Genomic DNA, 26,480 nt, shown 5'->3' with positions numbered 1-26,480 from the left:
TGTCATTAGGTTTAGCTGTTGAGTGTCTTTTGGTCGACTTTCTGACTTTGGGAGGTGGGTAGGGGGGTTGGGTGTTTTCTTTTCTGGGAGCTGGTTTGGTGTCTTAGCCACATTTGTTGCCTGGTTATTTTATCTCAGAGTTTATTGTTTGGATTTAATATACATTTCAGTGGTTAGTATTCTGACCTTTCTTCTAAGTAGTATTAAAAATGGATCATACTATTAACTTACTTTGTTTTAAAGTTAAAGGATTAAACCACCCTGTGAAACTGAATAAGATATTTACCTATATTAAAAAAACTTAAGGTCCCAATTATTTTTTTTACAAGAAACTCACATTTGTAAATGTGATAATTTATGCCTCTTCAGTCATTGGAAAGGATTAAAATTCCATTCCTCCTTAGGTTAGATAATATTAGATAATAAATAGATAAATAGATAATAAATTAGATAATTAGATTATAAATTAATGATATTTGCTAATTTATATGCCATGAATATGGATGATTCAGGGTTTTCTGAGTGTTTTTTTTTTGTTTTTACCTGCTTTAAGTCTTTACTCATTGGTCTTGGGTAGAGATTTTAACTGTTGGCTAGACCCAGTTTTAGATCAACCATCTTCTAAGCTGGCAATACTTAGTAAATCAGCAAACATGAGGAAATCTGCAGATACTGGAAATTCAAACAACACACATAAAATGCTGGTGGTCCTGACAAAGGGTTTCGGCCCGAAATGTCGACAGTGCTTCTCCTTATAGGTGCTGCCTGGCCTGCTGTGTTCCACCAGCATTTTGTGTGTGTTCTTAGTAAATCAGCCTTGTTTATTCAATCTTTTCTAATAAAATGTGATATTGTTGATGTCTGGTGTTTCTTACATCCAATAGATAGGAGTATAATTTAAAATTGCAAACACAAGGAAATCTGCAGATGCTGGAAGTTCAAGCAACACACTCAAAATGCTGGTGGAGCGCAGCAGGCCAGTCAGCATCTATAGGAAGAAGTACAGTCAATGTTTCGGGCCAAGACTGTATTTCTTCCTAAAGATGCTACCTGGCTTGCTGCATTCCACCAGCATTTTGTGATAAGGAGTATTCGTTTTTTTCCCATGTCCATCATACATATTCCGGGATTGATTATTTTTTTTATTGATAGCCAATTGATTCCATTAGTTTGATCCTGTGAATATAAAGAGATTGCTGTTTCAGATCATGCTCCTATGTTTTTATCTTTAAATCTCCCTGGTTTCCTTCAAATAAACAGATTTTGTCATTTTAATTCAACTTTGCTATCAGAAAAGGATCTTTTAAGATTTTTGGAGAGACAAATTATTCTTTTTTTCTGAAGAAAATACGCGGGAAGAGATATCTAGTCTTATTATATGGGATGCCTTCAAGGCTTATATTAGGGGTCAAATTATTTCCTATACTGCAAATGTTAGGAAAATAGATAACAAGGAGAGAATTGAACTAATTAATCATTTGAAACAATTAGATCAAAAATACCCCTTGACTCCAGAACCTGCTATATATAAAAGGCATGCTGAAATTAAAACTAAATATGATCTTCTTTTAACATATCCAATTGAGACTCATGGAGACAAAACAGGTATATTATTGGCTAATCAGTTAAAAACCTTTATAGTTAAATGGCAAATTAAAGAAATCTGTAAATCTAATGGTGATATGACAACTGACCATTTAGAAATAAATGATACCTTTAGAGAATTTTACTCTAAACTTTATAGTTCTGATTCTCTTAAAGATAATACTGTAATGAATAATTTCTTAGATCAGTTAAATATCCCTACACTTTCTGATGATAACCAAAAACAGTTGGATCAACCTATTTCTTATGAGGAAATTGCTGAGGCTATATGTTCATTTCACTCGGTGAAAGCTCCTGGTCCTGACGGTTTTTCTGGAGAATTTTATAAAGCTTTTTCCTCATTGAATATACCTCATTTATATTTAGTCCTTTTGAACTCCTTTAAGTTGGGTAGGTTGCCACAAGCTTTTTATGAAAATTCTACTTCGCTTATTCTTAAAAAGAATAAGAACCCAGCTGAATGTTCATCATATAGACCCATCTCCTTACTAAAATTGACACTAAAATCCTATCCAAAGTTCCGGCTTGTAGGATTGAAAACATTTTACCATCTCTGACGATCAGACTGGATTTATTAAAAGTCAATATTCCCATTTTAATATTCATCATTTATTGACTGTTATTTATTCTCCTTCTAAAGAGATATCAGAATGTGTGATATCATTAGACGCTGAAAAAGCCTTTGATCGGGTTGGAACTCTCAGAATTCCAAACAATTTCAGCTCCAACATGGAACTAGATAAGGTTGCCCCTTGAACCATTTGCTTTTTGATGTGGCTTTAGAAACCTAAGCTATTGCTTTCCAGGAATCTAATGATATCACTGGTATTTTAAGGAGAAGTATTAGTCACAAAGTTTCGCTTTATGCTGTTGACCTTTTGCTTTATATTTCTAATGTTGAGATTTCATTACCTTTCATACTTTCTTTACTCTCCTGTTTTAGTTAGTTTTGAGGATATAAACTAATTTTCATAAGAATGAACTTTTTCCTTTGAATAGTTTGGTATTAATTAATATTAGCCTTCCTTTTAAAATAGTAAGAAATCACTTTACTTATTTCTGTGTAACAATTACTAAGAATTATAAATACTTACTCAAAGAACAGTTTTTTACCTTGCTGAGTTATGTAAAAAGGGCACTATCAAAATGGTTGCCCCTTTCGTTGTTGTTGATTGGCTGAATTAATTCTATTAAAATGAATATCTTTCCTAAATTTTTATACCATTTTCAGGCCTTTTTATTCCTAAATCCTTTTTTGATTCTCTTGATTCTATAATATCTTCATATATATTCCTCTTCAAGAAGCAGGAAGTAGGAGGGGCTTATGAGAAATATAGGGTAGCCGGGAAGGAGCTAAAGAAAGGACTTAGGAGAGCTCAAAGGGGGCATGAGAAGGCCTTGGCATGTAGGATTAAGGAGAACCCCAAGGCATTCTATGCGTATGTGAAGAATAGGAGGATGACAAGAATGAAGGTGGGACCACTGAAGGATAAAGAGGGCAACATGTGCCTGGAAGTGGAGGAGGTTGGGAAGGTCCTAAATGAATACTTTGCTTCAGTATTCACAAGTGAAAAGGATCTTGATCAGGATGAGGTCAAAGTAGAGCGGGCCTGTGTGCTGGACAGTGTGGAGATTAAGGAAAAAGAAGTGCTGGATCTTCTTAAAAACATTAAGATTGATAAATCCCCAGTGCCGGATATGATACACCCCAGGTTGCTGTGGGAATTGAGAGAAGAGATCGCAGGAGCATTAGCTATGCTCTTTGAATCCTCTTTGGCTAAAGGGGAAGTGCTGGAGGACTGCAGAATGGCAAATGTAGTTCCCTTGTTTAAAAAAGGTAATAGGGAGAAACCTGGGAACTATAGACCGGTGAGTCTTACGTCGGTGGTATGCAAACTACTGGAAAGGATTCTTAAGGATAGGATCTATGAGCATTTAGAGAAGTACAGTCTACTCATGGATAGTCAACATGGCTTTGTGCCTCCCGAGCCTGATTGAGTTTTTTGAAGAAGTAACAAAAGAAATTGATGAGGGTAGGGAAGTGGATGTGGTCTACATGGACTTTAGCAAAGTATTTGACAAGGTCCCTCATGAGAGACCCATCCAGAAAGTCATGAGGCATGGGATAAGTGGAACCTTGGCTGTTTGGATAAAAAATTGGCTTAAAGGAAGAAAGCAGAGGGTAGTTGTGGAAGGGAGGTATTCTGCCTGGAGGTCGGTGACTAGTGGAGTGCCGTAGGGATCTGTCCTGGGACTCCTGCTATTTGTGATTTTTATAAATGACCTGAATGCAGAGGCAGAAGGATGGGTGAGTAAGTTTGTGGATAACACGAAGATTGGAGGAGTTGTGGATGGAGCTGTAGGTTGTCGAAGGTTACAAGAGGATATAGACAGGCTGCAGAGTTGGGCAGAAAAATGGCAGATGGAGTTCAATCTGGACAAGTGTGAGGTGATGCATTTAGGAAGGACAAACCAGAAGACTGAGTACAGGATTAATGGTCAGTTACTAAAGAGTGTGGATACTGGGTAGTCAATATACAGAATCATACGCTTTGGTTATATTATATTAACCGAGAGGATTGTCCAGTTTGGGTTTCTTTTGAAGCTAACTCTGTTAATGAATTTTCTATCATCTCTCTTCTTGGATCTTCAATTCCTTTATTTTTAAGTAAACTAACTGATAGTTTTGTAGTTAAACGTACTTTGAGGATTTGGGTACAATTTAGAAAATAGAGATTTTCTCTTTCAAGTCCCATTTTTTCTAACTATTTTTTTAAACCTTCTATGACTGATGTAATTTTTAAAGATTGGGATAGAATGGGTATTAAATGCTTCCAGGATTTATTTATTGGAGGAAGACTCTTTTCGTTTGAGCAGTTGTCAACTAAATATAGCTTACCAAAAACCCACTTTTTTTGATATTTTCAAATTAGAGATTTTCTGCAATCTCAATTACATACATTTCCTAAAAGTCCTGATAAGAATTTATTAGATGTAATTTTTAATTTGAAACCTTTTCATAACTGATCAATATCTAATATTTACGGTATGTTGGTTGGGATGAGAAACGTTCCTTTAGACAAAATTAAAAATCCCTGAGAACAAGATTTACAGACTTCAAATTCTGAGGAAACTTGGAATGAAATTTTTATATTAGTTAATACCTCATCGTTGTGTGCCCGTCAATCCCTCCTACAATTTAAAGTAATCCATAGGGCCCACATGACTGAAGATAAGCTGTCTCATTTTTATTCAGATATATCTCCCTATTGTGACAGATGTAACGATGGAAAGGCTTCATTAATTCATATGTTCTGGACATGTCTGAGTCATGTCTGGACATGTCCAGGATATATATGATATATATCCTCCTGTACACTGAATTCTTTTTTGTAAGAAATCAATAAAAACATTGAAAAAGAAAAAGATCATTACTAATGCCTCTCCAATCTCTTCAGCCACCTCTTTTAGAACCCTGTGGTGTAGCTCATCTGGTCCAGGTGATTTATCTACCTTCAGATTTTTAAGCTTCCCAACACCTTCTGGTTTGTAATTTCCAGTCAAGGTAGTGCCATTGAACAACAATCCCTTCAATTATTTCACTTCTCTATATCTTCTGCTTGTTCTTTTTGTCTTGATTATGTTACGGAAACTGCTGGAGCCCGTGTCACACAGTTTGAAATTTGATTGAATGATCTAGCACTCTATTGCATCCAGAGAGGACCAAGAGCACGAAAACAAGCTGCCTCATGGAAAAGGCCAGAGGTGGGGAGCAAGGTCATGAACAACTCCATTTTGAGTTGTTGAGGAAAATTGAAGCATCAAGGTGAATGGGGAAGAGGTTAGTGGTCACTTTCAATGGAGGACACAGTCAGTAACTAGGTCGACGGTGTTTGGTCCTGGCATGGTGTTGCCCTTCATGGAAGGACTGAGTACGTGTGGCCGCTCTCCTCAAATGCTGACAGAAAGATGTTTTCAATTTTCTGAGATTCATGTGATTATTGGACTGTACTTTATATTGGTCTTCTTCAGTTTTTCAGTGTTTTCTTTCTTGTGGCTGATTGACGGGTGGGTGATCTGTTGCTTTGAGAGAGGGTTCTGACATTCTTGTTGGTGTTTTTTGTGTGGGTGATCTGTTAGGGGAAGAGGGTGGGGAGGGTTGGGATTTGCGAGTTTTGTTTCCCTTTTTTCATGTAGGGGGACTTGATGCCTTTTCTTTCAACCCCATCTATGGTTTTTCCTGTATCATGACTATCTGGAAAGGACGAATATTAGAGTTTATTGTACATTAATACTTTGACAATAAAAATTATCATTTTGACCTTTGAACTTTCTCCTTAGTATTAGCAATGACACTCACTTCTACCCCTGATACTCTTGCATTTCTGGCATTCTACTAGTGTCTTCCACAATGAAGAATGAAGCAAAATACTTATTAAGTTCCCCTATCCTCATTTATCCCCATTACTACCTCTCCAGCATCATTTTCCTAATGGTCCAATATCCACCCTCATCTCTCTTTTACTCCTTACACATCTGAGAAATTTTATTTTGTATCCCCTTATATTATTGGCTAGATTATCTTCATACTTAATCTCTTCTCTCCTTATGACTTTTATTGTACCTTCTGTTGGTTTTTAAAACCTTCATAATCTTCTACTGACTTTAGCTCTATTATATGCCCTCTTTTGCATTTCTGTTGTCTTTGATTTCCTTGTCTGCGACAGTTGCTTCATTCTTCCTTTAGAATATTCTCTCATTTTTGGGATACATCTTTCCTGCGCCTTCTGAACTTCCACCATAATCACCAGCCATTGCTGTTCTGTCGTCATCTGTGCTGGTATCCCCTTCCAATTAATTTTGGCCAGCTTCTCGCTCATACCTCCGCAGTTCTTTACTCCACTGTAGTAATGATACATCAGATTTTAGCTTCCCCTTCTCAAAATGCAGGGTGAATTCTATCACATTATGATCACTGTCTCCCAAGGGTCTCTTTACCTTAAGATTCCTAATCAAATCTAGGTCATTACATGACATCCAATCTATAATTGCTATTCCCCTAGTGACCTCAACCACAAGCTGCTTTAAAAAGCCATCTCTTAGGCATTCTACAAATTCCCTCTCTTGGGATCCAGCACCAACTGGATTTTCCCAATTTACCCGCCTATTGAAATCCCCCATGACTATCATAATAGTGTCCTTTTTACATGCCTTTTCTATCTTCCGTTGTAATTTGTAGTCCACATCCTGGCTTCTGTTCACATGCCTGTAGGATCTCTTCAGGATCTTTTTATCTTTGCAGTGTCTTAACTCAACCCACAAGGATTCTGATCCTACGTCACCTCTCTAAGGATTTGGTTTCATTTCTTACCAATAAAGCCACCCTACCCCCTCTGCTTACCTGCCTACACTTTGATACAATGTGTATCCTTAGATGTTCAGCTCCCAACTATGATCTTTTTTCAGCCATGAATTGAAGATGCCATATCATTCCTGCCAATCCCTAACTGTGCTATGAGATCATCTACCTTATTCCATATACTGCATGCATTTAATTATTCTTTGATTATGGCCCTGGGAGACTTCATCTCATCCTGCTGACTGCAGTTTTATCCTGTCATCTGCCCGTCCTTGCTTATAGTTTCACTGCACACTGCTTCTGCTTGTATACCAGCTGACCCATCCACAGCCTTATCACTCCATTCCCACCCCCTGCCAAATTAACTTAAACTCTCTCCAACATCTCTAGCAAAGCTGCCCACAAGGACTTTGGTCCCACTCCAGTTCAGATGTAGCACATTCTTTTTGTACAGTTCATACATTGACCAGAAGAGATCCAAATGATCCTGAAATCTGAAACCCTACCCCTGCACCAATTTTTCAGTCATGCATTAACCTGCCAAATCATCCTGTCCTTACCCTCAATGGCACATGGAACGGGCAGAAATCCAGAGATTAAAGCCCTGAAGCTCCTGCTTTTCGGTTTTCTGCCCAACTCCCCATATTCTCTTCAGTACCTCTTCTGTTTTCCTACCCATATTGTTGGTACCAATATGCGCCATGGCTTCCAGCTGTTCACTTTCCCCTTTAGAGTTGCATGGACTGATCAGAGATATCCCTGACCCTGGCACCCAGGAGGCAACATAACATCACAATGTCTCTTTCTCACCCACAGAATCTGCTCCTCTAATTATGGAATCCTCTTCACCCTCCCCCCTTCCCTTCTTAGCCACAAAGCCAGAGGCCTGGTCACTGTGGCATCCCCCTAATAGTTTGTCCCCCAAACAGTATCCAAAGTGGTAAACTTATTACTGAATGGTTGGCCACACTGGCTGGCCTTTTCCTCTCCTCACAGTCACCCTGTGAGGTGACTCCTGCAACTTAAGGGTGACTACCTTCCTATAGCTATCTATCACCTCCTCACTGTCCCCATTCCCACAGTTCCTATCGCCTCCTCGTTGTCCTCATTCCTGTAGCTACCTGTCTCCTCCTCACTCTCCCATATGAGCCAAAGATCATTGAACTGCAGCTTCAGTTCCTTAAGACAGTCACTAAGAAGCTGCAGCTTGATGCACATTCTCCAGATATAGTTATCAGCGAGACTGAAGGTCTCCCAAATTTCCCACATCTCAAGGAACACACCACTATCTCCAGATCCATTCTCAGTGCACTAGCTATGTACTAATGGGAATAAAATGTAAAAGAAACTTACTTAGAATCTCCACCTGTGCTTGTCTGAGACAATTCACACTGAAGCCTTTTGAGACCATTCCAACAATAGTTGCTCCACTTACACCTTTCTTTTTATTTGTCCCTCACTGATTGCTTAAAGCTGAGAAACAACACAATGTTTTTTAAATCTCATGCTGCATCACCAACGACCTCTCGCACTGATTATTGTCCACTTTTTCACTACCCCATGAAATATCTGAATGGACTATGAACCTTCATACACTATATCTTTCTCTCTTTTTGCAATAATTATTTTATTAATAGAACTTAGTGTAATTTACAGTTTTTGTAAGGCATTGCGGTTTACTACTACCGCAAAACAACAAAAGTCATAACATATGCCAATGATATCGGGCCTGATTCTGATCAACACATTAGACACTAGAAGACACTAGACTACAGCACAGCATAGGCCCTTCAGCCCTCGATGTTGTGCCGACCCATATATTCCTTAAATAAAGTACTAAACCCACACTACCTCGTAACCCTCTATTTTTCTTTCATCCATGTGCCTGTCAAAGAGGCTCTTAAGTACCCCTAATGTTTTAGCCTCCTTATACACTACCATCTCCTTACCATTGATATACTCCTTACCATCCCTGGCAAGTCATTCCAGGCACCCACAACCCTCTGTGTAAAAAACTTATCCCTGACGTCTCCCCTAAACTTCCCTCCCCTAACTTTGTACATATGCCCTCTGGTGTTTGCTATTCATGCCCTGGAAAACAGGAACTGGCTTTTCACCCTATCTATGCCTTTAATAATCTTGTAGACCTCTATCAAGTCCCCTCTCATCCTTCTATGTTCCAAAGAGAAAAGTCCCAGCTCTGCTAACCTTGCCTCATAAGACTTGTTTTCCAATCCAGGCAACATCATGGTAAATCTCCTCTGCACCCTCTCCATAGCTTCCACATCCTTCCTATAATGAGGTGACCAGAACTGAACACAATACTCTAAGCAACACTCACAAAATGCTGGTGGAACACAGCAGGCCAGGCAGCATCTATAGGGAGAAGCACTGCCGACGTTTCGGGCCAAGACCCTTCGTCAGGACTAATGTTTAGTACTTTTGAGGGATGTACGGATTTGAACCCCAAGGTCTCTGTTCATCCACAGTCTTAAATAACCGACCATTAACCATTAACCTTCTGGTTTGTCCTTCCAAAATGCATCACCTCACACTTATCCAGACTGAACTCCATCTGCTACTTTTCTGCCCAACTCTGTCTATATCCTCTAGTAACCTTCAATAACCTACAGTTCCATCCACAACTCCTCCAATCTTCGTGTCATCTGCAAACTTACTCACCCATCCTTCCGCCTCTTCATCCAGGTCATTTATAAAAATCACAAAGAGCAGGGGTCCCAGGACAGATCCCTGTGGCACTCCACCAGTCACTGACCTCCAGGTAGAATACTTTCCTTCCACTACTACCCTCTGTTTTCTTCCTGTAAGCCAATTTTTTATCCAAACAGCTAAGGTTCCACTGATCTCATGCCTCATGACTTTCTGGATGTGTCTTTCATGGGGGGACATGGTCATAGACATTTGTTCCATCAGTCAATAACTGGGAATTAACACCCAAAACTTAAATTTCCAGCATCAGAGGCATGTGCCTTCAGAAGCTTTTAGACCACCATGTGAATTATTTTATTCCAGCGAAGGTACTTTGTCAGTAACAGTGGGCTCTCATTGTACATATGGAGCTCAATGCAATCACTTGTCTATGCTCACAATATTGAAGTGAACTGTGCAATTGTAAATATCAAAATTGTATTAAAACATGCATTTTTATGTTTGTTTTTAAGAATATATAAACTCCATGTGTCTAGAGTCCGAGTAGATTCTCCAGAGGTCCTCCAAGAGTTACCAAGGGAACTCCAAGGCAATGTCTGCTTGTGCCAAATAAATGACCATTTACAGATAAAGCTCTAGTCTCCATGTGGCTCATGAGTCACAACACTCATGTGGTGGGAGCTTTTGATTAGGGAGAGTGAACAAGTGACAATCAACCCAAATTGAAACATATACAAAAATATACTGTAACAATTATGAAAAGCAACGTTGAACAAACTAAGTCTGTTGTTTTGAATATATTCAGGCTTTGGGTCTTTGAAAAAAATTAAGCTCTGTCCTGTTGAAGTGAATTCTTCCTCATGACACAGCATACCACTGGATTCATACTTATCAGTGACTGTTCCCATTCCCCTTAGACCCTTTTACTGCCAATCAGCTCAACAACCAGAGTACATGGGGAACCCACAGACCCAAAGGGAACATGTAATGTCCACACATCTGCACTGGAAGGCACCAGAGAACCCCAAGTCAGTGGAGCTGAGAAGCAGCAACATTAACTATGGTACCACTGTGCCATTCAATTCATGAGCTATCAGTCTGTAGAGTTTTTTAATGAGTCATTTAGCTGTAGAAAAGTATAGCACAGAACCAGGCCCTTTGGCCCATCCAGTCTGTGCTGAGCCATTTGAACTGCCGCTCCCATCAAATTGCACCAGGACCATAGCCCTCCAAAGCCCTACCATCTATGTACTTATCAAAGTTCTCAAACTTTGAAACTGAGCTCACATACACCACTTGTGCTGGCAGCCTATTCCACACATTCACAAGCACTCTGAGTGAAATTTCCCCTCATGTTTCCCTTAAGCATTTTACCTTCCACCCTTAACTCATGACCTCTAGTTGTAGCTCCACCCAACCTCAGTGGAAAAAGCTCATCCATACCCTCAATTTTGTATACTTCTATCAAATCTCCCCTCAATCTTCTACATTCCAAGGAATAAAATCTTAACCTAATCAATCTTTGCTTATAACTCAGGTCCTCCAGACCCGGCAACATCCTTGTAAATTTTCTCTGTACTCTTCCACCCTTATTTACATCTTTCCTATAGGTCAGAGGCAAAATCTGCACATAGTACTCTAAATTAGGCCACCAACTCCAACATAACATCCCATCTCTTTTACTTAGTACTTTGATCTATGAAGGCCAATGTATCAAAAGCTTTCTTTATGGCCCTATCTATCAGTGACACCACTTTTAATGAATTATGGATCTATATTCCCAGATCCCTTTGTCTTACAGCACTCCTCAGTGACCGACCTTTGCCCAAAAATAGCCTGTCCAAATCCACACTTGCCAGATTTTTTATGATTCCATCAAAATTGGCCTTTCTCCAATTTAGAATCTTAACCCATGGACCAGATTACTTTGAAACTAATGGCATTATGACCACTATATGCAAAATGTTCTCCTACATAAACTTTGTCACCTATCCAGTCTTATTCCCCAATAGCAGGTTAAGTATCGCACACTCTCTCATTGAGATTTCTATGTACTGATTAAGAAAACTTTCCTAAACACATTTGACAAACTCCCATCTAGTCATTTTACAGTATTGGATTCCCAGTCAATATGTGGAAAGTTAAAATCACCTACTATAACAATGCTGTGTTTCTTGCAGCAGTGTTCAACCTCTACAAATTTGTTCTTCTAAATACCATGGACTATTGGGTGGTCTATAAAACAGCCCCAATAACATGGTCATACCTTTCTTATTCCTCAGTTCCACCCATATCACCTAACTAGGTGGCCCTGACTGAGCACTGCCGTGACATTTTCCTTGACTGGTAACATGACTCCTCCTTTAATCCCTCCCGCTCTGTTGCTGTGGTAAACTATGTGTATACCTGTCTGGACACGCCCCTCTGCTGACTGCTCCTGTGGCTCCTCCCACAGACTCCTGTATAAAGGCGATTGGAGGCACTGCTCCTCCCTCAGTCTCCAAGATGTTGTGGTAACGTTTGCAGCTAATAAAAGCCTATCTTTTGCCTCCCGTCTCTGAGAGTTATTGATGGTGCATCAATTTTATTAGCTGCTAATGTGACCACAACAGTTGCAGAATCCCAGAATACTGAGCTGTCAGTCCTCCACCTCCAACAACCAAGTCTCACCAATGGCTGCAACATCATAATTCCATGTGTCGATCCAAATCATATCCTGAGCTCATCTGCTTTTCTTATGATACTCGTTGCACTGAAATATATTCAGCTCAGGACATTAGTCACACCAAGCTTAACCCTTTGATTCCTGACTTTGTCTGAGGTCGTAACAACATGTCTCCACAGTCTCTTCTCTATCTGTTCTCGCACTCTGATTCCCATTCCCTTCAACTTTAAAGCACACCCCCCACCCCTGTGCAGCACTAGCAAACCTTCCTACTGGGATATTAGTTCCCCTCCAGTTCAGGTGAAAACTACCTCTTCTGTACAGATGCCACCTTCCTTGGAAAAGCGCCCAATGATCCAAAACTGATGCCCTCCCTCCTACACCAACTCTTTAGCCATATTAAACTGTATAATCTTCCTAGTTCTGGCCTCACTAGCATGTGGCATATGTAGCAATCCTGAGATCACAACCCAGTAGGTGCTGCCCTTTAACTTAGCACCTAACTCCCAAAATTCACTTTGCTGAACCTCATCACACTTCCTGCCCATGTCATTGATACCTACATGGACTATGATCTCTGACTGTTCACTCTCCCACTTAAGAATGCTGAGGACTCAATCTGAGATGTCCCAGACCCTGGCACCCATGAGGCAACATACCATCCAGGAATCTCAATCTCGTCCAAAGGATTTCCTTTCTGTTGCCCTAACCAATGAATCTGTCATCACTACGAATCACCTCTTCTCTCCCCTACCCCCTCACTTCCCTTTGAGTAACAGAGCCAGACTCAAAGCCAGAGAAGTGACTACTGTGGCTTTCTTCTGTTAGGTCATTTCCACCTCCCCCCCCCCCCCTCCCACCACCCCACACAACAGTATCCAAAGTGGTATACCTTTTATTGAGGGGGAATTGAGAAATGAACATTATTCATGGCAATTGATCCAAAGCAAAAAACAGCAAGTGCAATTTTAAGTTTAATCAAAGACCTTGCTCCTCATCCCCCATCATATTCAACCAACTAGATCAAATGGATTTAAGCAAGATTAAGATTCTTGATAGTACTAATCTAGAACTTTGCATGGGTGTTGCTCAATCAGTCTTTTTAAGTCTAGTGAAATGTGTTAAGAGATAAAACAATAAACACAATAGAAATGAAAATGATCATGTTAACAGTGACAAGAAAAAAATCCTTACCCCAGATGCAATGTAAATGGGGAGAAAGAGCCAGGCGAGCAATATTAAGCAATACATTCCCTGAAGAGTAATGATAGAAAGTTATTTCAGAGAGGTCTACTTGTTGCTTTGTCAGAGTCATAAATGCTGAAAAGAGAGCTGCCCCTTTACCAGAGAGAAATCTTTCACAAAGCTCAGAGGCTCACAGATACCTCCTAGAGATATCCCACCTCTGCAATCCTCCTGAGACATCCCCATCATAGTTCCCCACACCACCCGTTACATCCCTTCTCTTGCCACCCTGTTGTACTTTATGTTCTGCAGGCTCAATTATGCCATGTAAATGCAGGGTTTTCTCACATGAATAGAGTACCTGTAGTTAACCTCAGAAACACTTCAGTTTATAATTTAGGTAAACATTATGGCCCCTTTACACAAAAAGCACCATCAAAAAAGGGCCATGGAGTGGTTGAGGGAATTGTCTACAGGGCAGGATAATATACAGTTATGATGCAAAGTCATATTGATTACCATGAAGTCAAAACTCCTGAATAAAATAGGCAAAACTGTGAAAAATACATTTAAATGTAATTTTTGTGTACGTTTCTGGCTGCAATTCCACAGTAAGGATGTGGCTGCAATAGAGAAGAGTATAAAAGAGACTCCTCAGAATGTGGCCTGGAATGGAGGGCTGTAGTTTTTTGTTTTTTAAAAATTTTTTAATTAGTTTTTCAAAACATTTTACAAAATTAAAAACCCCAAATCCCAGTGGGGAGCATTAATACAGTGCAAGATTACGCATAGGGCTGTAGTTTTTAGGAGAGATTGGGTAAACTGGGTTTATTCTCACTGGTGTGTAGGAGGCTGTGAGAAAATATTACAGAGGCCTATAAAATTACAAGGGCCATAGACACAAGACATAGTCAGTCTTTTTCCCCAGGGCAGGGAAGTCTAGAAGCAGAAGACATGGGTTTAAAGAGAGTGAAAAAAAATCAAAGGAGATCTGGAGGATACGTTCTTCACACAGGTGCTATTGAAGGTGATGGAAGTAGATACAGTGACAAGTTTCAAAAGCATTTGGGTTGGAGAGATGTAGAGAGAGACAGGTCTAATTTAGGAAAAAGGGATAAAAGAGATTAGCATAGATTAGCATCACAGTAGGCATTGACAAACTGGCCGATTTTTGCACAGTAGGATTCTATGAAGCGAAGTGGGAGAAGGCCACTTTCCAGATCATGAGACAAAAGTAGCAGTCATTCTAAAGAGAAATATCAATAGTTCAGTCTCCAAAAAGGTGAACGATGTGGAGGCAAGTCCAAGGAACCCTGGATGTCAATAGATAAAGTGTGTTGGATATAAAATGGAAACAAATGACAGATAAAGAGAAATTAACAAATCAATTAGGGGGGCACAGAGGGCTGGTGAAGTATCACTGGTAGATAAGGCTAAAGAAAATTCCACGGTATTATGTAGTGTTGTGGTGAGCATTTGGTCAGACAGACAAGGAAACTCGTCAACTCAACAATCGTTTTATTGAGATAGACACAAGAACAACACACAGTACTAGTTATTAGAAAAGCAGGGGCAGGCTGTCGATCACTCCCAGCCCTCCAGAGCATCACATTGCCCCCACCCGAGGTGTCAGTTATCTCTAGCAACCCCAGAGTTATAACAAAGTTCAAAAATCCCGGTGGTTGTTGACACTGCTGCCTGTTTGTGTGAGGCAAGAGGCAGGGCACCCGGAGCCTCGCTGGGTCAGTGGTGGCCAAGGACTGACTCGGTGCAGCACGGCTGCCTTCTGCCGCTCAGGCAACCGCACCTGATATGCTGCATCGGAGATGCAGTTGAGCACCTCTCCCGGCCCCTTCCAGAGCTTCCAAGCCTGGGGGATAGTCCCATACTGGGGCCCAGCCCTTCTGGGAAGTGCAGACGTTGCAGCAGCACACGAACAGCTCCACGTCCTGCCTGTACCCAGGCCAGTAGAAACATTCGCACAGCCTGCCCAACTCCGAGACGGCTGGCCGCCACCAGCCCGTGCACTGACCCCAGTACCATAGCGCAGAGCCCCCGGGGTACCACCAGCTGCAAGAGATGTCTGTCACCATGGGACAACTGCCACCGCTGAACACCAACCCATCGCGCACCTCCAGTGTTCCCCACTGCGAGTATAGTCTCTGAGTCCAGGGCGGAGACCTCTGCCCATTTCGGACGTCGTCCCACTCACCTGCGCTGCTTGTGGTCCTTAGTGGGGAGGTAGTCACTGACTTGTCACCGTCACTTGCCCGTGGTTCAGCTGTGTTGCGTTGGGCCGTTGCCGGGAGCCGCTGTGAGACCGTCGGTGGTCGCTGATCCCGCTGGGGCCGCTTCCTGGAGCTGTCCTGCCAGAGAGCCACGGCCTCAGCACCGAGGTAGAGTGTTGCCTCCAACACTCCACACGGGCCCCCAGCGGGACAGCAGGTCCAGGCCAAGGATGCAGGACTCTCGGATGTGGGTGAGCCACACGTCGTGGTCCACTGCGATGTGCGGCCTCCTCTTCCCTCACATCGTCGGCAACCGGACCGCTGTCATTGTCCACCCAGGCGGGGATGGCTGGGCCTTGTTGGGGAGAACACCGGGACCGAAGATGGTGATGGTTGACTCCGTGTCCACCAATGCCCGGCATCGGATGCCCTCCAGCATGCAGTCAGCGTATAAGCCTCGCTCTTCACCCAAACGGCCCACCCGGAGGGGCAACAATGGAGGGATTCTGCTGGAGGTCTTGGGCGCGCTGCTCGTTCGGCGTTTCCCAATGGCTGCGCTGGGCTGTGGCATGGTGCCGGTGTGGGGCATTCCTGGGCCAAATGACCTGCCTCACCACGTGGATCGTTTCGTGGGCCTCGGCGCTGGTCGGGCCTGTCTCACGGGCTCCTCCTCCGTCTCAGTGACACAAGCTCGGGCTCGCAGCATGCGGGGCGATGCAGGGACACCTTGGGGTCTAAAATCGCTTCTGCCCTCTCCGGATGGTGATGCCAGGCGAACATGCTGCCGAAGGCATTCCAGCATCAGCGCCTTTACAAAGGCGTGGAGGGCGAGCTCTTCCCAGGCCGCCGGAGGGGACTGGGGGTGGCTGTGCCGATCATAGTGGTGGAGATCAGCTGCTAATGCCCCCAGGCTTTCTCTTGTATGGCGCCATCTGCCCTCGTTGCTTCCGCCAGCGGCCTCTGCCCGAAACGCCACTACAGGGCCTGTAGTCACGCTGCTCCGCCGGTGCTAGGTCGAGGAGGGCCCGCAGGGAATCTCCCTGCAAATGCCAAAGCAAGGCACCGCCATCTCTGTGGGTCTCCACTCGTTGTGCCATGTGGCGAGTTTGACTTGCGCAGGTAATGCTCCAGGCGGCTGGTAACCATCGCATCTGGGGAGCTTCAGTGTGGGCCTTGCGGCACAAATCATCAACGCCCTTTGGTCTTCCTCTTGCTCCGGCGGCGTCTGCCATGGTGCCCAACCTCCCACGGCAATGGTGCTTTGGGTTCCCACGTGGCCGGGTCGCAATAGAGGCGAGTGATCTGTCACCTATAATTTCCCGGCTTACTTTTTGAGCCTTTTTTTAAACAATGGAACCACATGAGCACCAATCCTCTGGCACCTGACCCATGGATACCGACATTTTAAATATTTCTGCCAGGACCCCTGCAATTTCAACACTAGTCTCCCTCAAGGTCCGAGGGAATACCCTGTCAGGTCCTGGGGATTTATCTACTCTGATTTGCCTCAAGACAGCAAGCACCTCCTCCTCTTTAATCTGTATAAGTTCCATGACTTCCCTACTTGTTTGCCTTGCTTCCATAGTTTCTATTTCTAGTTTCCTAAGTAAATACAGATGCAAAAAACTCATTTAATATCTCTCCCATTTCTTTTGGTTCCATACATAGCCAACCACTCTGATCTCCAAGAGGACCAATTTTATCCCTTACTATCCTTTTGCTCTTAACATACCCTGTAGAAGTTCTTAGGATTATCCTTCACCCTGACTGCCAAAGCAACCTCATGTCCAAATATCTGACACCCATCTTTTAGATAACTTTACCATAATATCAGCTCAAAAATACACGTCAAGCTCATTAATCTTTTAATTAACAAATTATGGCATTACATGAAAATTACATCTGCACCTTCCTTGCTTTCACTGATGCAAATTGGTCTATGATGTGATCAAAGTCAGTTTTTCAGTTTCTTCTCTTTCTACACTCAGCAGAGCAAGATCACAGAGTCTGCCTTGACCCATGGAGGCTCTCAAATATGAAAGTATTAGTTTTAACTTGATGAATGATCTCTCACAGCTGGCGATGGAAACTGCAATGGTTAGCATTATCTGAATAGCAATGCGAAGATTGGGGAAGACGCTCTCATCTCCATACTGAACAATAAATTCAAGAAACTCTTCAGGTCTTGATATTTTCATGTTGACTCGCCTTGATAGCAACATTCTGCAATCTAAAATTTCTTCATATAGCTGCTGTCCATCAACATCTGATCTGTACAATTCGCCCAAATTTTCACACTTCTTCTTTAGGTCGTTACTGTCGGCGCCATAACACAGTCCCTCGACATCAAGAAGAAATCCAAACTTGGTGTCAGTGTCGTGCAAGTGAGCAGACCTTTTGTCCATTTCTCTGTGAAGACGGTCAAGTATTCCCCTCATGACTCTTTCCATTTCATCCTTAGCTGTTAACCCAGCATCTCCCAAGTTCTCATCAGACATTCGTTTCTTTTGTCTCTGACGTCTTTCAACTTCAATATTCCATTCTTGACAGAGACCGACTCCTTCTTCGAGTGACTCACTGACCAATACTTCTCTTTCATCATAAAAATGATCTCGGAGGGCTTTCAAGTCCAGGGCAGCATCATGGAAGTTCATGCTAGGATCCTGCAGCCTCTTTTTAAAATTTTTTTTTAATTGAGTTTTCAAATGATTACAGAAAGAAGAAAAAAAAATTATCTAACCTTCCCCCTCCTCTTAACCCCTCCCCCCTAACATCCCTATAGAAGAAAAGAAAAAGAAAAAGAAGAAAAAAGAAAGAAAGAAAGAATGCCTGGATATCGGAAGATCCCCATATGCTCCACGGAGTTCATAATAACTTTAGTATATATATATTTATTTCTTTCCCCAAATAACCAATTATTTTATCTTCAGAGCACCTATATATTTAATCCTGTCTTTTGTAAATAAGGGCGCCAAATTTTCAAAAATGTTTCATATTTATCTCTTAAATTATAAGTAATTTTTTCAAGTGGAATTCCATTCTTCCAACGATCTATACTTAAGTATGAATCCGATTTCCAAGTAACTGCAAAAGCCTTCTTGGCTACTGCCAGTGCAATCTTTATGAATTCTTTCTGATATTTATTCAATTTGGGTTTCAGTTTTATCCCTTCAATATCACCTAATAAAAATAATATTGGGTTATGTGGAAGTTGTGTTCCAATAATTTGTTCCAGTAAAACTCTTAAATTTGTCCAAAAAGGTTGAATTTTAGAACAAGACCAAGTAGAATGTAAAAAAGTACCAATTTCTTGGTTACATCGGAAACACTGATCAGATAAATTTGGGTTTAATTTATTTATTTTTTGTGGTGTAATATATAATTGATGTAAAAAATTATATTGCACTAATCTTAACCGGACATTTATTGTATTTGTCATACTATCAAGACATAGTCTTGACCAATTTGTTTCTTCAATTTTAATATTCAAGACAGTTTCCCATTTTTGTCTTGACTTACGGATTCCTTGTTTAATTGCCTGTTTTTGAATCAAACTATACATACAAGAAATAATTTTTTTAGTTTTTCCTTTTTGAATTAAAATTTCTATTTCATTAGATTTCGGCAATAACATTGTTTGACCCAATTTTTCTCTTAAATAAGCCCTTAATTGGAAGTAACAAAAAAGAGTGTTGTTTGATATTTTATATTTATTCCTTAATTGATCAAATGACATTAATATACCTCCTTCAAAACAATCTCCTATATATCTAATCCCTTTTTGAATCCAATTATATAAAAGTTGATTATCCATTGTAAAAGGAATAAGTCTGTTTTGAATTAAAGATCTCTTTGCTAATAAAGATTTCTTTATCTCATCATCAACATTGATCTTATTCCATAAATCAATCAAATGTTTTAATATAGGAGATTCTTTTTTTCCCGTATCCATTTAGATTCCCATTTATATATAAAATCTTCTGGTGTATTTTCTCCTATTTTGTCTAATTCTATTCTAATCCATGCCGGTTTATCTTTATCAAAAAAAGATGCAATAAATCTAAGTTGATTTGCTTTATAATAATTCTTAAAGTTTGGAAGTTGTAACCCTCCTAGGTCAAATTTCCATGTCAATTTTTCCAACGATACTCTTGACATCTTACCTTTCCAAAGGACCTTCCTCACACATTTATTTAACTCTTTAAAAAATTTCTGCGGTAGTTGTATTGGTAGTGTTTGGAATAAATATTGTAATCTAGGGAATATATTCATTTTTACAGCATTTACTCTGCCTACTAATGTTATTGGTAATGTCATCCATTTATCAAGATCTTCTTGAATTTTTTTCAATAATGGTAAATAATTTAATTTATATAAATTCTTTATATCATTATCAACTCTTATACCTAAATATTTTATACCATTTATCAGCCATCTAAATTGAGTTATTAATCGACATTGACTATAATCTCCTTTAGTAAGAGGTAAAATTTCACTTTTATCCCAATTTATTTTGTAGCCTGATATTTTCCCATATTCTTCTAATCTAGAGGATAATTTACGCAACGAGTACAATGGGTTTGTTAAATAAAGCAGAACATCATCAGCAAATAAGTTAATCTTGTATTCCTCCTGGTTAACTCTGAAACCCTTAATATCTGGGTCCATTCTAATTAATTCAGCTAATGGTTCTATCGCCAACACAAATAAAGCAGGTGATAATGGACAACCTTGCCTAGTTGACCTTGTTAACTGAAATGGTGTTGAAATTTGACCATTTGTCACTACTTTAGCTTTGGGATTAGTATGTAAGGTTTTAATCCATTTTATAAAGAATACTCCTAATCCATATTTTTCTAATACCTTAAATAAAAAATCCCATTCCAATCTATCAAATGCTTTTTCTGCATCTAAAGCAACTGCTACACTCATTTCCTCCCTCTTTTGAGCCAAATGAATCATGCTAAATAACCGAGTTACATTATCTGCCGATTGTCTATTTTTAATAAATCCTGTTTGATCCATATGTATTAATTTTGGTAAGTATTTAGATAATCTGTTAGATAAGATTTTTGCTATTATTTTATAGTCAGTGTTTAACAAAGAAATAGGTCTATATGATGTTGGCTTTAAAAGATCTCTATCTTTTTTTGGCAATACTATTAAAATAGCTGTCGAAAAAGATTCTGGAAGTTTATGCGTTCTTTCCACTTGGTGTATTAACTCCATAAAAGGAGGAATTAATAAATCTTTAAACTTTTTATAAAATTCAGGTAGAAAGCCATCTTCTCCTGGGGATTTATTACTTTGAAATGATCCTAGAGCTTCTTCGACCTCTTTTAATGTAAAAGGCATATCTAATCCCTTCTGTTCTTCCGAATTCAATTTTGGAAGAGTTATTTGTGATAAAAACCTTTCTATCTTGACATTATCATTTTGTGATTCTGATATATACAATTCAGAATAAAAGTTCTTAAAAGTTTCATTAATTTCTAAAGGTTTATAAGTAATTTTATTTACTCTTGTTCGAATTGCATTTATCGTTTTAGAAGTCTGGTCTGTTTTTAACTGCCAAGCAAGAACCTTATGTGATCTTTCACCTAGTTCATAATATCTCTGTTTAGTTCTCATAATTGCTTTTTCTGTTTGATATGTCTGAAGTGTATTATATTGTAACTTCTTGTTAACAAGTTGTCTTCGTTTTTCTTCTGTCATATATCTTTGAGATTCTTTTTCTAATTTTGTAATCTCTTTTTCCAATTGATCTATTTCTATCATATATTCCTTCTTAATTTTAGAAGTATAACTTATTATCTGACCTCTCAAATATGCCTTCATTGCTTCCCACAATATAAATTTATCATCAACTGAATGTGAATTTGTATCTAAAAAAAATTGAATCTGTTTTTTCATAAAATCACAAAAATCTTGATGTTTTAGTAATATTGAATTAAATCTCCATCTATAAATTGATTCCTCTTTATCTATCATTATCATTGTCATTATCAAAGGAGAATGATCTGACAATATTCTTGCTTTATATTCCATATTTTTCACTCTGTCTTGAATATTCATTGTTAATAGGAAAAAATCTATCCTTGAATAAGTTTTATGTCTATTTGAATAAAATGAATAATCTCTTACTTTTGGGTTAATTCTTCTCCATATATCAATCAAATTTAAATCTTTCATCAATGATAAAGTTAATTTTGCTACTTTTGATTTTGTGACAACCTTTGTTGATCTATCTAAAACTGGATCTAGACAAAAGTTAAAATCTCCACCTTTTAGTATTTTGTCATGTGCGTTAGCCAAATTCAAAAAGACCTCTTGTATAAATTTTACATCATTTTCACTTGGTGCATAAATATTCATAAGAGTCCATAGTTCTGAAAAAAATTGACAATGTATAATTACATATCTCCCCACTGAATCAATTAATACATTTTGTATTTTAATTGGTAAATTTTTATTAACCAAAATTGCAACTCCTCTCGTCTTTGAGTTAAATGAAGCTGCAATAACATTTCCAACCCAATCTCTTTTTAATTTCTGATGTTCTTTCTCTATTAAGTGTGTTTCTTGTAAAAAAGCTATATCTATTTTCATTTTTTTAATGTGTGTTAAGATTCTTTTTCTTTTCACCAGTCCATTAAGCCCATTAACATTATAACTTAAAAAAATTAGTAAATTGGTCATTATTTTTAATTGGGTTACTCCAATCTATAATAATACCTAATCTTTCAACTTTTGTGGTACCTTGGAGAATCTTTTTAAAATTCTCCATGTTGCTATGTGTGTCCCCACCGATCATCCAGGCAAAAAAGGAAAGATAGAAGAAAAATAGGTTATAAAGAAAAAAACAAAATACCCCCCTACTAATGTTGTGGATAAAAAAGAACACAACATTACCCCCCTCTGTTGTACGAGTCATGGCAATCGCCATGATTACACACGTGAATCCTGTAGCAATCGATCCAAAGCTCCCCAGTTCCCCCGTGACATAAAAAAGTATATATATGAGAAGAAAAAAAAAGAAAAAATACTACTCGCAATTAATATTTCTCAAATTTTGTCTTTCTCCCCCTGTATCATCCTTAAATGTCCATCAATTCCATTCACTGTCTCTGTCTTCATCTTTAATCCACTACGCTTGGAAATCTCTATGTGTAGTTAGCGAATACTTGGGAGTTTTTGTGCGAACTCCTCCACTTCTCGATAATTGGTAAAAAATCTTTTTCCATCCTCCAAAAAAATTATCAGTATTGCTGGATGACGCATTATGAATTTATAACCCTTTTCCCATAAAGCTTTTTTCACTGGGTTAAATTCCTTCTTTCTCTTCAAAAGATTATAACTTATATCAGGATAGAAAAGAACTGCTTTCCCTTCTATCATCAATGGCCCTTTTCTCTTTCTGGCACATTGGGCAGCCGCCTTCAGGATCTTTACTTTATCTTGGTATCTTAAGCATTTTATCAAAATTGATCGCGGATTTTGATCAGCTTGAGGTCTTGATCTTAAGGCTCTATGAGCCCTTTCAATTTCAATTGGAGTTTCTTCTTCCATTTCCAATTTTTCAGGAATCCATTTTTGAAAAAACTTTATCGGATCTTCTCCTTCTATATTTTCTTTAAGTCCAACAATCTTAATATTGTTTCGTCTGCTAAAATTTTCAAGCTTATCCATATTTTCCAACAATTGTTTTCTTTCTGATGTCCAGGCAGAGATATTATCTTCCATTTTATTCATTCTTTCAACCATGTCTTCTGTTGTAACTTCCAAGTCTATAATTCTCTTTTCCATTTTTTCCTGTCTTTTTATCATTTTATCAAACATAATCTCCATATTTGTTATTTTTTTTATTTCTTTTAATGCGTCTAATTTACGCATTATAAGCATCAAAGTTTTTTCTATATTTCCAGAACTTTTACCTCCATCTTCGTCTGATTTTTCCAGAGAATCTGAATCTGCCTCAGATTCACTTTCACTCCCGGTTTCAGTCGTAACTGGGATTTGTAGTTCAGGTTGTTCGCGTTTGCACATGCTCCTTCCTTCACGTTTGCGCAGTTCTTGTTGGTCTTTTTCTTTAGAAATGGTCGATGTTGCCACAGTTTCCTGTTCTGTATCACCGGAGGAAAAATATACCTGAGCCCGCAGTTCTCTGGCAGCAGTGGGCCTTGATTCTGTTCCAATTTGCGTTGTCTTCACGGTAGTAGTTTTCTTCGTCTTCCGTTTATGAGACATAGTTTGAAATAATCCAGAGTAGTTTATAAGTAACTTTTAGAAAGTATTTACTAACTTTTCTTCACTTAAACATTAATTTACTGATCTTTTACGGGAGAGCTGGGTTCCCGCGTCTTGATCCTACGTCATCACGTGACGTCCCCCCCCCTCGCAGCCTCTTTTGAATAAGGTCAATGCGAATGAGTACTTTGTTCCAAAATCCTAGCAAAATCAGAAAACCGTAACTCAACATACGGTTGTACAGCTGCCCTGCGTCACTTCTTGTTTCACTGGTCTCATTTTCATTGTCTATCATGTCCTGGAGGACTTGAAGTATCTCCTCAAGGTTCTTGTTGACGGGTTTCACTGCTTCTGTCCTTGCACTCTACCTGGTTTCGGACTCCGACTTAACAACCACAGGCACGGCGTTTTTGAGTTTTTCCCAGCGCTGCGTTGAATGAGAGAAAAACACGTGGAGAGCTTCAATGGCTCCAAAAAACATGACCATCACTATATCCTGCTTGGCTGCATGTACACCCGCCAAGTTGAGTGAGTGATTGTCACAATTCACAAACACTGCCAGGTTGTTTTTCACACTTATTCTTTGATGAACGCCACTTCTGTGTCCAGCCATCACAGCAGCGTTGTCACAGCACTGTGACCGACAATCCTGTAGCTCCATTTCATCCTTCTCTAGCTGTTTCAAGATGTCTTCAACCAAGCTCTCAGCATCCTTCTGGCTTATCTGGATAAAACCAAGGAGGGACTCTCTAACATGGACTGTTTTCCCTCTCAAAATCAACTTCCACATACCTCACTACTTTTGACATCTGCTCACGGTGTGCCTGATCAGGAGTTGAGTTGAACATGAGACCATAGTACTTGGCTTTACGAATGCTTCTCAGTAAAACTCTGGCGAACAGTGGATGCCATCATGTGAATGAATTCTTTCTGGACACCCAGTGAAAGATAAGATGTGAATCCAGGATGACTTTCCAAATGAGTGAGGTGTTCTTTTCTGACAGGATCAAAGACAGCCAGTAATTTCAGTAAGCCAAGGAAATTTCCCACATTGGTGTTATCGTCTAGCTGAAGTGATTCCCTGTGTCCTCGCAAAGCCAGATTCTGAGTCGCAAAGGATTTTATGCAGTGAAGGATTCTCATCAAGATATCATGCCACTTCTGCTTTTCCTTCTCAATCTGTGACTGAAATACTGTGTCAATAACTCCTCTGTTTCCAGCTAAATTTCTTTCCATTTCTTTTCACTGTGTGAAGCATTCCAGATGATACTTGACATTTTCATGAACACTAATCCTTTCAAGTTCTTTCCACTGATTGAATCCACTTTCCTGCTCCAATGAGGACTGATGGTCTGACCGGGAATAGAGAAGACAACAGATACAAAATGCAGACTTTTTAGAAGGGGAATAGACTGCCATGAGCAAGTCACTTCCTCACCACGACCATTTCCCAATTTCCTCTTGAACCAAGTTTTGTTCATTGAGCGGTTATTTGTTGGTAGGAAAGGCCCCTCACTCTTCTGGAAATACTTCGAACTCAGCTTTATTATTTCTGTTCTCAATGCGTCAGGCAGAAATGCTTTTCCAGTATCCTTGTCAAACTTCTGAAGTCCAATGTCATGCTGTTCAATCACTTCTGGTATGACAGTTCGAGGCTCTTTGACACCATCCTGTTCACTAGGTTCAGTGTCGTCAGGTTCAATACCATCAGGTAAAATTTTGTCAATAAACTCAACATCACCACCCCCACCACCATTGTCTTCCCCTCCTGTCATGTCCACGTTCTCTGTGGCAGCCTCACTCTTAATCTCGTCATACTCGGATTTATCTGACTTGACTTCCTCCTTGGCTTGTGACGCATTTGTACTTGATCCACCTTCGGATACTAACAAACTTGTAGCAGGTGCAGGCGACTCCATGGAACATGTCAACCTACTTGTTCTGGGCTTTTCAAAGAAGGGCATCAACTTCTTGGCTTCCTCCACCTCTAACTTTCCTCTCTTCCATCCTTCAGCTCCACTCTCCTTCTTCCTGAAGAAATGTTTCATGGTCTTCTTACATAATGCTCTGAAATAGGGCCATCCTAGTGCTTCTCACCCATGATAATCAAAGACAGATCATACATCTGAAGAAAATTCTTTTTTCACTATCCAAGGATGGCTTGTCTGACTTTAATAGAAACTGCTTAGTGTCGCCCCCTTCAAGTGGCACCCAGGGCACGCGCCATACCTGCCATACCTTAGAAATGCTGCTGCGTCTTATTCCCCAAGTCTTAAAGCACTCTATTCGACCTCGTAGCTCCAATCTCGCATACCACTCCTGACACCAATGTTTTGAGCATTTGGTCCATAATGACAGACAAGGAAGCTCTTTAACTCAACAACTGTTTTATTGTGATAAACACAAAACAGACCGGGTACCATATCCCGGAGAGTGAACCCAACCAGTCTCACACAGACAGGGGAGGTGACCATCACACACCCAGGTTACAGGTAGGGTGACCCAAAAATACACAAGTGCA

At 39.8% G+C, this 26,480-nt stretch overlaps 1 protein-coding gene across 3 annotated transcripts in view; it reads right to left on the bottom strand.

Moving 5' to 3' along the window:
• LOC140735695 (sodium/myo-inositol cotransporter 2-like) overlaps positions 1 to 26,480 on the bottom strand; it is a 138,662-nt gene that overhangs the window by 96,808 nt on the left and 15,374 nt on the right. For all 3 annotated transcript variants that reach the window (XM_073061069.1, XM_073061070.1, XM_073061071.1), the window contains exon 5: positions 13,494 to 13,553. In XM_073061069.1, the coding sequence (XP_072917170.1) occupies positions 13,494 to 13,553 (60 nt within the window). The remainder of the gene's footprint in view (positions 1 to 13,493; positions 13,554 to 26,480) is intronic.

Source organism: Hemitrygon akajei, chromosome 11 (assembly GCF_048418815.1).
Source record: "Hemitrygon akajei chromosome 11, sHemAka1.3, whole genome shotgun sequence".
NCBI lineage: Eukaryota > Metazoa > Chordata > Chondrichthyes > Myliobatiformes > Dasyatidae > Hemitrygon > Hemitrygon akajei.
Note: the sequence above shows the minus strand (reverse complement) of the source record. Positions and strands in the feature narration are given on the sequence as shown.